Source organism: Castanea sativa, chromosome 12 (genome assembly GCF_040712315.1).
Source record: "Castanea sativa cultivar Marrone di Chiusa Pesio chromosome 12, ASM4071231v1".
Lineage (NCBI taxonomy): Eukaryota > Viridiplantae > Streptophyta > Magnoliopsida > Fagales > Fagaceae > Castanea > Castanea sativa.
This window is the reverse complement of record NC_134024.1, coordinates 32,454,075-32,466,450: the sequence shown is the minus strand read 5'-3', so window position 1 is coordinate 32,466,450 and position 12,376 is coordinate 32,454,075. Positions and strand designations below refer to the sequence as shown.

The following is a 12,376-nucleotide window of genomic DNA, read 5'->3' as shown; positions in this document are numbered from 1 at the left end:
AAGAACTTGTGATTTATATCTTCTGTGACTTTTCACATAAATCACATACAATGCATCTCATGGACTATGATAATGTCTTAGTTCATTTATAGATAGTCTCATATAATTAAACAATTTAATTATTAAATACACGCCAATAAATTGGGTTTTAGGGCATAAACCCCAACAATAACATCACAAAGTACTTCATCCTTGTACCTCCCAATTGAAAAAGAAACCAATACTTGCTTATTTACCTTAACCTCTCCACAATCATTCAACCACTGCAACTTATATGGTCTAGGGTGTTTCAAGGTAGGTAAATTCAATTTTTCAACTAAAGTAGTGCTAGCCACATTAGTACAGCTCCCCCCATCTATAATCATACTACATACCTTGTTGTTGACGTGACATCTAGTATGAAAAATGTTCTCTCTTTGTTGTTCCATGTCATCCTCTTTAACTTGGGCACTTAAAGCACGCCTAGCCACAAGTGACTCGCCCTCAACTGGATACTCCACTTCCTCATCACAAGCATCCTCAAGTGATGGAATCTGGTCATCATCTTCCTCGCTTTTAGTTTCGACCTCTCCATCAATACGTGCGATCATGGTCCTCTTATTTGGGCATTGTGACGCTATATGACCTACTCCCAAACAACGAAAACACTTAATATCACGATTACGAGTTTGGGATTCATTTTTACCTTCGTTGACACTGGGAGCATCATCTTTCCTTTTTGGTGGTTCGGCTTTGGACTTGAAAACAGCCCCTTCGTCTTGCCTCCCATTTGACCTCCATGAAGTAGAGAAGCCTGAATTTTGAAATGACCTAGTTCCTTTCCTTTTAAGCTGTCGTTCCACCTTTATTGCCATGTGCACCATGTCCTCCAACTCCACGTAGTGCTGCAACTCCACCACGTTGGCAATGTCGCGATTTAGCCCATTCAGAAACCTTGCCATGGTAGCTTCTCTATCCTCCTCTACATTTTCCCGAATCATAGCAATCTCCATCTCCTTGTGGTAGTCATCCATGCTCATATAGCCTTGAGTAAGACTCTGTAATTTCTGATACAAGTCCCTATAGTAATGACTAGGAACAAACCGCCTCCTCATGATGGCCTTCATTTCCTCCCAACTCTCAATAGGTCTCTCATGGTTTTTCCTTCTGTTCATCACAAGTTGATCCCACCATATAATAGCATAGTCAGTAAACTCAATGATAGCGAGTTTTACCTTTTTCTCCTCAGAGTAGTTGTGGCACTCAAAGATTAACTCCACCTTCTTCTCCCATTCCAAGTATGCTTCTGGATCATTTTTCCCTTGGAATGTTGGTATCTTCATTTCTATGTTTCCTAGGTTCCTGTCAGTCCCATCTTGCCATCTTGGATCTCTTCGGAAACCTCTGTCACGTCTTTCTCCCCTTGGCACAAACCTGCCCTCATTGTTCAATGAAGCTTGATCTTCTTCATCTTCAAACTCATGCTCGTGGTAGTCATCAGAATCATTCATGCGAGAATGCCTTTCTTGCCTTCTAGCATTAGGCCCTCTTTGGGGACGCTCCTCACGCAAAGTAGCAATAACAGTGTCTTGCCTATCCATCCGATCCCGAATCTCATTAAACACCACGTTCATGCGTTCAAATTGTTGTTGCATAGCCTGTAAAATGATGGACGACTCCTTCCCTCCTTCCCTATTTGATGTTTCATACCTGAAAGACATACTTTTGAAACAGCAGAGAATTGTTAGAAATAATTCCTCACAACACTCCCTCACATGTTTGCACTCAAATTATGTCACTCCCACTCGTGTTTCACTCTTAAATTGGCTTTTTCCCAATAGTAGTCTCAAACTCTCTTGCATTTTTTCCACTCGTAACTTCGCCTTTTCATTTCTTCATTAAACTAATAAACTTGATCAAGAAATTCAACTTGTAGTGTAAAAACAAATACCAACGGCAAGAAAATATGACAGAAACACTAAATCAAAGGAAGGGGACAAAAGAAAAACGATATTTTGGTCTTAGAGAATTGAAACTACAAACAAAATTTTTTTTTTCTTTTTTTTTTCTAATTCTGTTCTGATGTCTTTTCTTTTTTTTTCTTTTTTTTTCTTTTTAATGAGCTGGGTGCACGATTTTAACCTAGTGCACTTCAACAAAAAAAATAAAATAAAATAAGAAAAATGAGTGAAGAATACAAAAGGAATAGGATAGGATGATAACTGAAAAAAAAAAAATAAAGGGATAGAAAACTGATTTTAGAATCTGTGCTCTGATACCAAATGATGCGAACCTCAATCGACACGCTTTGAGACCCAACAAAAATATTGGAATATTTAACCAAGAAAACTAAAATTCAGATTTTTGATAGAAACCCTGACCGAACGTTTATAATCGAAACGCGAACCAAAGGTATAAGTTGACCTTGACCCAATGATTATAAAGAATCACGAACCAAAGGTATAAAGTTTAAACGCCATAAGGAATAATCCCTGATAAGTTCACAGTTCTTGAAGAACCAAAAGAAGAGCAAAGCCTCACCTTTTCTGATTTTTATTCAATAATATTATATAAAAAAAAACCTTTACAAACTTAATAGCCTATTTAAGGACTCCATAAAACTTGACAGACAAGAAAATATATTCTAAAATAACTCCTAATTGATACCTTACCATATCAGGAATCAAATTTGACCTAAAAAACATTAAATGCACCTAAAAACAAGGAAAATACCTAAAAAACGTACTAAATAATAAAACCCTAAATAAAAGTTGATTTGGTCTGAAATTAGTAGATCCAAAATAGGAAAAAATCTGCCATAACTGATATAGAGCTGGATAGTCAATCAGCCATTAATTCATGCCATAAATCACTCGCAATTAAGCTAGATCAACCCTAAATAGTTTGAATTAAATTTATTATGTTGTCAGCTTCCTTTGGGCCAAGCTTGGAATGTCCTGCGTTAGAATCAGCCCAAATCTCTTGAATCAGCCCATTAAGTGCTTCTTTGATCTTCTTGGATCTTGCTCTTGTAATAGGCCCAACTGGAACATGCAATGGATCCTTGAATGCTTGTTGATTCTCATCAGCATATGCCCTTCGTGGTCTTTGGACTTGACTATCATATTATCCACATAAACTTCTACTTCTTTGTGGATCAAATCATGCAACAAAGTGGTGGGTGCATGTTGTTAATTAGCATCAACATTTTTAAGGCCAAATGGCATGACCTTGTAGCAATATGTCCCCCATGGAGTAATAAAGGAGGTTTTCTTCATATCTTTTAGAGCCATCTTGATCTGACTATACCCTGAATATTCATCCATGAATGATAGCAAGGCATGACCTGTTGTATTTTCAACTAGGACGTCAATATGAGGCAAAGGAAAATCATCTTTTACACTAGCCTTATTCAGATCTCTGAAGTCTACACACATTCTGACCTTCCCATCCTTCTTTGGTACCGGAATCACATTAGCTAACCACTCTGGATAGTTGACCATCCTCAAGAATCTTGCATTATACTGTTTCTCAACCTCTTCTTTGATCTTGAGAGTCCACTCTAGCTTTATTCTTCTTAATTTTTGCTTGACCAGCTTCATGGTTGGATCTGTTGGAATGCAAAGTTGTACTATATCCGTATCAATCCCAAGCATGTCTTCATATGACCACGCAAAGACTTCTTTGAATTCTGTCAGTAGTGCCATTAACGCATCTCTCTAAAAAATGGTTAGGGTATTACCCACTTGTATCATTTTAGATTCATCATCAGTTCTCAGGTTAATAGATTGAGTTTCTTATTTTATGGGATCTTGGTGTCCATGTTTTAATTCCTTATTATCAAGAGTTTCTTTTATGGGCTATGAACCTGTTGATGTACTGTATCATCCCTAGAAATCCTTGGATCTTCTTCCTAGTTCTTGGAGGTTTCATTTCTACAATTGCCTTGATTTTTTTAGGATCTACTTCTATTCCTCTTTTGCTTACCATAAACCCTAACAGTTTTCCAGATGTGACTCCGAAAGTGCATTTCTTGGGATTCAATCGTAACTTGTAGAATCGGATTCTTTAGAAGAACTTCCTCAAAGCCGGCATATGCCCTTCGTGGTCTTTGGACTTGACTATCATATTATCCACATAAACTTCTACTTCTTTGTGGATTAAATCATGCAACAAAGTGGTGGCTGCATGTTGGTAAGTAGCATCAACATTTTTAAGGCCAAATGGCATGACCTTGTAGCAATATGTCCCCTATGGAGTAATAAAAGAGGTTTTCTTCATATATTTTGGAGCCATCTTGATCTGATTATACCCTGAATATCTATCCATGAATGATAGCATGGCATGACCTACTGTATTGTCAACTAGGACATCAATGTGAGGCGAAGGAAAATCATCTTTTGGGCTAGCCTTATTCAGATCTCAAAAGTCTACACACATTCTGACCTTCCCATCCTTCTTTGGTACGGGAAACACATAAGCTAACCACTCTAGATAGTTGACCACCCTCAAGAATCCTGTATTATATTGTTTCTCATCCTTTTCTTTGATCTTGAGAGTCCACTTTGGCTTTATTCTTCTCAATTTTTGCTTGATCGGCTTCATGGTTGGATATGTTGGAATGCAATGTTATACTATATCTGTATCAATCCCAGGCCTGTCTTCATATGGCCATGCAAAGACTTCTTTGAATTCTGTCAGTAGTGCCACTAAAGCATCTCTCTTAGAAGTAGTTAGGGTATTGCCCCCTTGTATCATTTTAGGTTCATCATCAGTTCCTAGGTTAATAGATTGGGTTTCTTCTTTTATGGGATCTAGGTGTCCATGTTTTAATTCCTTATTATCAAGAGTTTCTTTACCAATTTCATAAATAAAAACATTCAAAGCTAATAAATAAGTAGAATAAAAAATCATACTAAAAGGAAAAGTGTTCTTAACAGACTGAACTGGAAAACTATCACAAACAGTCTTAATAGGAATAGAAATACTAGCAGAAATAAACTCAACAGGGAAAGAAACAATGTTCGTGGCAGGAGTGATTGGTGATAGGCCAAGAATGTATTGACCCCTTGTGATAAATTAACCAATTATGTTTAGCTTTTGACATTGCACTTTTGCTATGCCGAAACATATAGATGTCATTTCATGATTGGCGGGCAATAGTGGTGAGATTGTTATTTATGCCTTTCTATTAGGATTTTCTAGTCCAACCTGTCAAAAAGAGTGATATGAATGTTAAGTACAAAAGACTACTTAATCTTACTCATCACAAACACGAGCCACAAAGCTCACTTTCTTAGTTGTGCATAGAGATGCTTATCTAAGCTACAAGAGATACAAAGTTTAGAAAACATTGTTTCAATGGCCATTCAAGGTACACAAGTACATTGGCACACAAATATACACTATTTTTGTATTTTTCTGATTTCTCAAAAAAAAATTTATCTTAAAAAAATTAAAGCAAAACTGAAAAGAACTAAACAAAAACATGTTGAACAAAGCAATGCATAAAACTAGACTGACTCAAAACAAGAAAGCAAAACACACAAGTAACACAAGCAAAAATAGAGAAGGAGAGAGAGAGAAAAGTGATAAAATCACTTTGAGCCTTTTTCCTTCCACACCTTGGAAGAACCTTTCCTTTTAGCGAACCCTTGAACCGGCGAAGTGGGGGAAGAATTGCAACCATTCAAGTTCAAAAGTAACATGAGGGCTTTGAGTAGATCTCCAAGAGGATCCTAGTACTCAAGGGCTTTGACTAACCAATAGATGTGTGGATCCAGTACGCGATTTAATCACCAATTTGAGAAAGATGTTGGCTACAAAGTTCTTCAGTTCATCAACACAATGAAGATCACAAAACTCCTTGGTCACAAAACCCAACGGTGTACAAACGCAGTAGCCTCTTTAAGAGAAAGAAGAACTAGGGCAAATTCTTTCTCCGGTCACAATTTCCATGAACAATACTTTGCTCACACTCATGCAACTGTGCAACCTTTGACGGCCCTTAAAATAATCCTTATATATGTTTAGGTCTTATGAGAAAAGAAAACTTAAGCATGTACTTATGGATTGGAATGAAATCAGAACTGAAAATCTAATTTTCATAAATCTGAATAGATAGCTTATGTATCGAGCAGCTGTCGAGCATTGGGCTAAAGCTGCCTTTTAAACTTCAATAGATTTTATCTGTCGAGCTAACTGTCAAGCTTTAAAATCCAGCACTTTTTTACTTGTTTCTTAAACAGATTTGCATGGCTTTAGCACTTGAACTTGAACTCTTGTTCCTTAAAGTATTAAACGCATCCTAGATCTACCCAATTACAAGTAAAGTGCATTTTGTTAAAGGATTAGCCAATTCTAAATGACATATGTTCCTAACATGAATCACATATGTCCTAACAACTGGCTCAGCGGTCTTGATCTTCTTGGAAAAAGTGATTAACATGACGGTTTTGATCTTCTTCACGGAGTCCTCTTTGGGGTGGGCGGCTCCCTTCCATGCCCAATTTTTCAACTCAGTAGTTGCTTCAATGATGGCAGGTGGCTCCTAGTAAGTTCCTTCTTACCTCAGCATCAGTACTATAGGGTATTCATTCATAAATTTTATGGTTTCTTCATCAATCTCCATGTCTGTAGGCTTGTCGGTCATAAAGGCATCCAGACACTCTATGTTATCCATCCACTCATCAAACAAATCGTGCTTTCCTTTGTTGCCCAAGTAAGTGTGTTGAGAAGATGTTGTGATTTGCCCTCCTCCATCTTCTCATTGTCATCTTTAGCATTCTCAAGTGTCATGATTATGAGACAATGGACCATCAGTTTTTGATCTAGAGTGGCCAACTAGCATTTATATCATCCTTTTTTTCGGCTCATGGGGTTAGTGAGTCAGATTCTGAGTCGTAATATGACCCCAACGCTTGAATCTCTCTACCATGTTTGTCATATCGAGGACCAAATCTTGAACTGGCATCAGTGATAGAGCTCCAATCTGAAAGGTGCCCCATAGGGGTATTCCTCATAGTACATATTATTGGCTTGTTGATTCTCCTCTCTTGCATTCTCCAACACATTCACTAGCTTGTATTGGTCACTATCAGTATCGTTCCACCTGTTAGCTTTAGCATCATCTTCAATATCTTGATCATAATAGTCTACATCATCATCAAATTCTTCATAGAAAGGGTCTGTGTCTTCATCTTCTCTATCACTAGGGGGTTCACCCCAATCATTGGCACTGTATTGGCTATCATAATCTTCACTGTTGTTGTTTTCACTGTCGCTGTTGCTATCATCATCATCATGTCCACCGTCATTACTGCTGCTGTCACTACTACTATTACTCTCGTTATCACTTCCTTCATCATCATCACTAGCGGCTGCTCCCCCTTCTTCATCTTCATCATGGGCTCTTAGTTCATACAGGCTCTTCAATGCATGCTAACTAGCCTCCCAATATTCTTCATCTTCGATATTGCAAATGGCACCTCCAAGGAGTGTGGTCATATCGTCAGGGTCCATGTAATTAGCCCAATCAATTGGAACCCAAGTTTTGTTTTCATTCTTTAGTTCTGGAATCTTGTTGTTGCACTCGAGTAATAATTCGAACCCAGGCACCAATGTCCTCGTCACAGGATCAATTCTTGGTTCAGGGAATCCCCAATAGCATTGACTTTCCCCAGCTATGACAAACTTCTCATTCAATGTAGGAGTATAGGGCTTTAGGGGTTCTAGGGGACAAGGAAGTCCCTTTGCTTTGGCTTTAGCTCAGGCTCGGGCCATCTTTCTCACTTCCATCTTTAACAAGTCATCATCAGTGGGCTTATAGCCAAGCCCAAAAGGTGGTGTGGTAGTAGGAATCATCGGGACCTGAACAGTAAGCTTCTTCATAGTTCTCCCCAAGTTCATCCCTGGAAGGTAGTTACTATAGGGAGCAAAGTCCATCAGGATCTTCTCCATTTCTTCTTCTCTCCTTTTAAAGCTATGCCTCTTAATTTGAAAGACATCCAAGGTTTGTGGCTCTTTCACAGAATCGATACGAAAGATAGGCTTAGGCATCATCAAAGTATCACCATATATGGTCACAATAGCACCTTTATGTGGAAATAGAACCTGTTCATATAGAGAGGAAGGTACAACCTCTGTGTCATGGATCCTATTAAGGGCATATTTTATGTAATTGGCTAATCCTTTGACAAAATGCACTTAATTGTAATTGGGTAGATTTAGGATGGGTTTAGTACTTCAAGAAACATGTTGTTCAAGCCAAGTATTAAAGCCATGAAGATTGGACCAAGAAACAAGTGAAGAAAAGTTGTTCATTAAAGCTGGACAAATTCTCGACAACCACTAACAAATAATATCTATCGAGGATTACTGAATCTTAATAGATAGCTCGACAGATATATCTATCGAGGTCTCGACAGATATCTCTGTTAGGACATATGTGATTGGATGTTAGGAACATATGTCAACATTTTATATATTGGCTAACTTTTGACAAAACACACTATACTTGTATTTGGATAGATCTAGGATGTGTTTAATACTTCAAGAAACAAGGTTTCAAGTTCAAGTGTTAAAGCCATGCAAATTTGTCCAAGAATCAAGTGAAGAAGTGCTGTCCATTAAAGCTTGATAGCTAGTATCTATCGTGGTTTAAAAGCTGTTGAAGCCAATGGCTCGACAGCTAGCTTGATAGATAGCTATCTATCGAGGTTTATGAAACTCAATTTTTTAGGACTGTTTTTCATCTAATCCGTGAGTATGTGTTTGGGCTTTCTTTTCTCACAACTCTAAGCATATATAAGGATTATTTTAAGGGTTGTATCAGGTTGCACAGCCAAGAGCACAATTGCACAAGAACATAATTCCTCAAGTGTGACTAGGAAACCTAGTTTGCCCTAGTTCTTGAAGAAGCTGCTGTGTTTGTACATCTTAGGGTTTTGTGACCAAGCAACTTCGTGATCTTCATCGGTTGAAGAACAGAAGAATTTTGCAGCCAACATCCTTCTCAAGTTGGTGATCAAGTCATGTACTGGCATCCGCGCATCTATTGGTTAGTCACGTACTGGGAGCAGTGCAATATAAGGAGAGATTGTTGGTACAGAACAAGTCCAATTGGGTACTGGGGTAAGGGTTCAACTGTAGGTTGGTATAAAGTACTAGGATTCCTTTACTTGTAATCGCTTGTTTTGATAATAGTAGATTCTTGGGAGTGGTGACCTTAAAATTACCCTGTGAGGTTTTTGCCTTGTAGGTTTTTCCTATTCGTAAAAAAATCACCATGTCATTTAATTTCTACTACATTTTTAGTTATTTAGTGATTTGTTTGTGCTGCCATGCTCATTGCATGTAATTGAACCTAATTAATTCACTTGACTAATTAATTGGTTTTCATCACAAGGGGTCAATACATTTTTGGCCTATCAAGTGGTATTAGAGCAGGCACACTCTGATTAGGGTTTAATCTTTGCTGTGAGATCCATTGACCCCTGTTGTCTTGGCTGCCATTGGCAAGAAAATATCTCTTATCTCAAATACATTTTGTTTTTCTAATCTCTATTTAATTGAGTGTTTTAGAAAATGCAAGTCTAAAAGTTATTTGAAAGCCATTATGATGATGATTGGAAAAGATCTTAACATGACAAAGAAGAAACTAGATTGCCTCAGACTGAGCATGTGTAGAGGAGTTCATCTGAGAAAGGTGAAGGTTAAAGGTCTTGGTTGTAAATGGCAGATGAAAGAGAACACCATTCCTACAGATTTGTCATCAAAGCATGAAGTGTGCTTTATGATGAAGTGTGCTTTATGATGAACTCTGCATTCAAGGTAATGGATACATGCTTGTGGTACCTTGATAGTGGATGCTCACGACACATGACTAGAGATCGCTCTCTCTTTAAAGTCTTCGAGTCTAAGAAAGGTGGTAATGTGACTTTCGGTGATGGGAGCAAATCACAGATTAAAGGAAAGAGAATCATCTCTTTACCTGGACTGCTAGATATTGCAAATATGCTATACGTAGAATGTCTGAGAGTGAACTTGTTGAGCATAAGCCAGATATTTGATCAAGACTTTATGGTGCTGTTCTCCAAAGGAAAATGCCTTGTGCTAGACAAATCTGGAAAAAAACTCATAAGTGGTGTTCGCACTTTAGACAATTGTTATAGTCTGGTACCTAATGTTGATATTGTGTACAATAGTTTTCGTTTTCCAAACAAAGATCTATGGCACCAAAGGATGGGACATGCTAGTTACAAACATCTCTCAATTGTATCTAAGCATGAATTAGTGTTGGGGATGCCAAAACTCAGTAGAGTGAACAATGTTGTGTATGAACCGTGCCAGCTTGGGAAACAGACAAAAGCTAAACATCTAGGCACTTAGACATCTACTACATCTAGACCATTGGAGCTACTACATGTAGATCTCATGGGTCCAACTCAAACCGAGTCTCTTAGGGGAAAGAGATATATCATGGTTGTAGTAGATGACTTCACTAGGTACTCTTGGGTTATTCTTCTAAGATCCAAGTCAGATGCTCCTGAGCATATCGAAGCCTTGTGCACAAGATTGCAAAATGAGAAGAGCTTAAAGGTTGATCGAATTTGAAGTGATCATGGAAAAGAATTCGAAAACTCATACATGAAGTCCTTTTGCACTAGATTGGGTATATCTCAAGAATTCTCTTCTCCTATTACTCCTTAATAGAATGGAGTAGTAGAAAGGAAGAACAGGGTGTTTCAGGAGATGGCTAGGGCTATGCTGCACAACAAGGGTGTGGCCAGAAACTTGTGGGGAGAAACAGTCAACACTGCGTGTCATACGGTTAATAGGGTATATTTCAGACTCGATACCAAAAAGACTCCTTATGAGCTATGGAAGGGAAGGAAGCCGAATGTCAAGTATTTCAGAATCTTTGGAAGTACTTACTTCATTCTCAAGGATAGAGAGAATGTGGGAAAATTTGACTCTCGAAGCGATGAAGGAATATTTTTGGGATACTCCTCCACAAGCAAGGCCTATCGAGTATACAACAAGAGAACCAAGAAAGTAATGGAAACGGTAGATGTTGTAATCGACGAAGCTTCAGAGTCCTTTTCTGAGAATGTTAGTGAGGAAATCCCTAAAGAGATTCTTCCTCCCGAGCCTAAGGACATTCAAGAACCTGTTGATCAAGAGCCTGCCTCTCCAAGTACTCTCGGTACTCCAAGTGTTGCAGAAGGTTCAGCAGATAGATCTTTCTTACCTGACACTGAGTCTCATAAAGAGAAAGGACCTTCCTCCAGAATTCAATTGAATCATCATCTTGAAACTATTGTGGGAAATATGAATGAACTTACACTAAGGAAATGCATAGTTGATAAATGTGTTGCTAACTTTGTGTCTTATTCTTGCTATTTGTCGCAGGTTGAACTTACAGGAAGCACTTTAGGATGAAAGTTGGGTGGAGGCTATGCATGATGAACTGCTTCAATTTCAAAGGAATGATGTCTGGACACTAGTGCCTAGACCAAAGGGTGAGCATATCATCGGCACAAAGTGGATTTTTAGCAATAAGACTAATGAGGAGGGCAATGTGATTCACAATAAGGCCTGTCTTATGGCTCAAGGATACTCACAAATGGAAGGAGTAGACTATGATGAGACATTTGCTCTAATAGCCCGCATGAAGTCAATTAGGATTCTTCTTGACCTAGCATGCCATTTAAAGTTTAAGCTTTACCAAATGGATGTCAAGACTGCCTTCTTAAATAGGTTCCTTAAAGAAGATGTTTATGTGACTTAACCAAAAGGATTCATTGATCCCTAGTTTCCGGATCATGTGTTGTACCTTAAAAAGGCACTCTATGGTTTGAAGCAAGCCTCTAGAGCTTGGTATGATCGGCTCACACAATACTTGGTGTCACATGGGTTCACAAGAGGAAAAGCTGATCAAACTTTCTTCATAAAAAGGGAAGACGACGAATTGATAGTTGCTCAAGTTTATGTTGATGATGTCATCTTTGGGTCAACAAAGGATGAACTTGCTCATGGTTTCTCTAAACGCATGCAAGTTGAGTTTGAGATGAGCATGATTGGAGAGTTAAATCACTTCCTTGGATTGCAGATCCATTAGCAAAAGACAGGTATATTCATATTGAAGGAAAAAATTCTGGTTTTGCATCTCATGCAAAACCCACAGCGGAAGCGACGAACTAGGATCTATTTCATTCATGATTGATAACGTGCACAATGTAAATTTCAGAATTTAAGAACAACATAGCGTACCTTGGTGTGGAGAAATTCAAAACAAAGATTAGAAGCACTTGGGAACACTTTTAATCTTCACTCCAATTCCACTTTACGCCCAAGATGTGTGGTCTCTCAATCAGTTTTTCAAAGGGAGAATGAA

General features: G+C 38.2%; 1 protein-coding gene across 1 annotated transcript; it reads left to right on the top strand.

Moving 5' to 3' along the window:
• Positions 1–9,858: 9,858 nt before the first annotated feature.
• On the top strand, positions 9,859–12,100 carry LOC142620533 (uncharacterized). The gene is made up of 3 exons (XM_075793892.1): positions 9,859–10,155; positions 10,693–11,391; positions 11,795–12,100. The coding sequence occupies exons 1-3, from the start codon at positions 9,859–9,861 to the stop codon at positions 12,098–12,100; spliced, it is 1,302 nt and encodes a 433-aa protein (XP_075650007.1).
• The last annotated feature ends 276 nt before the right edge of the window (positions 12,101–12,376 follow it).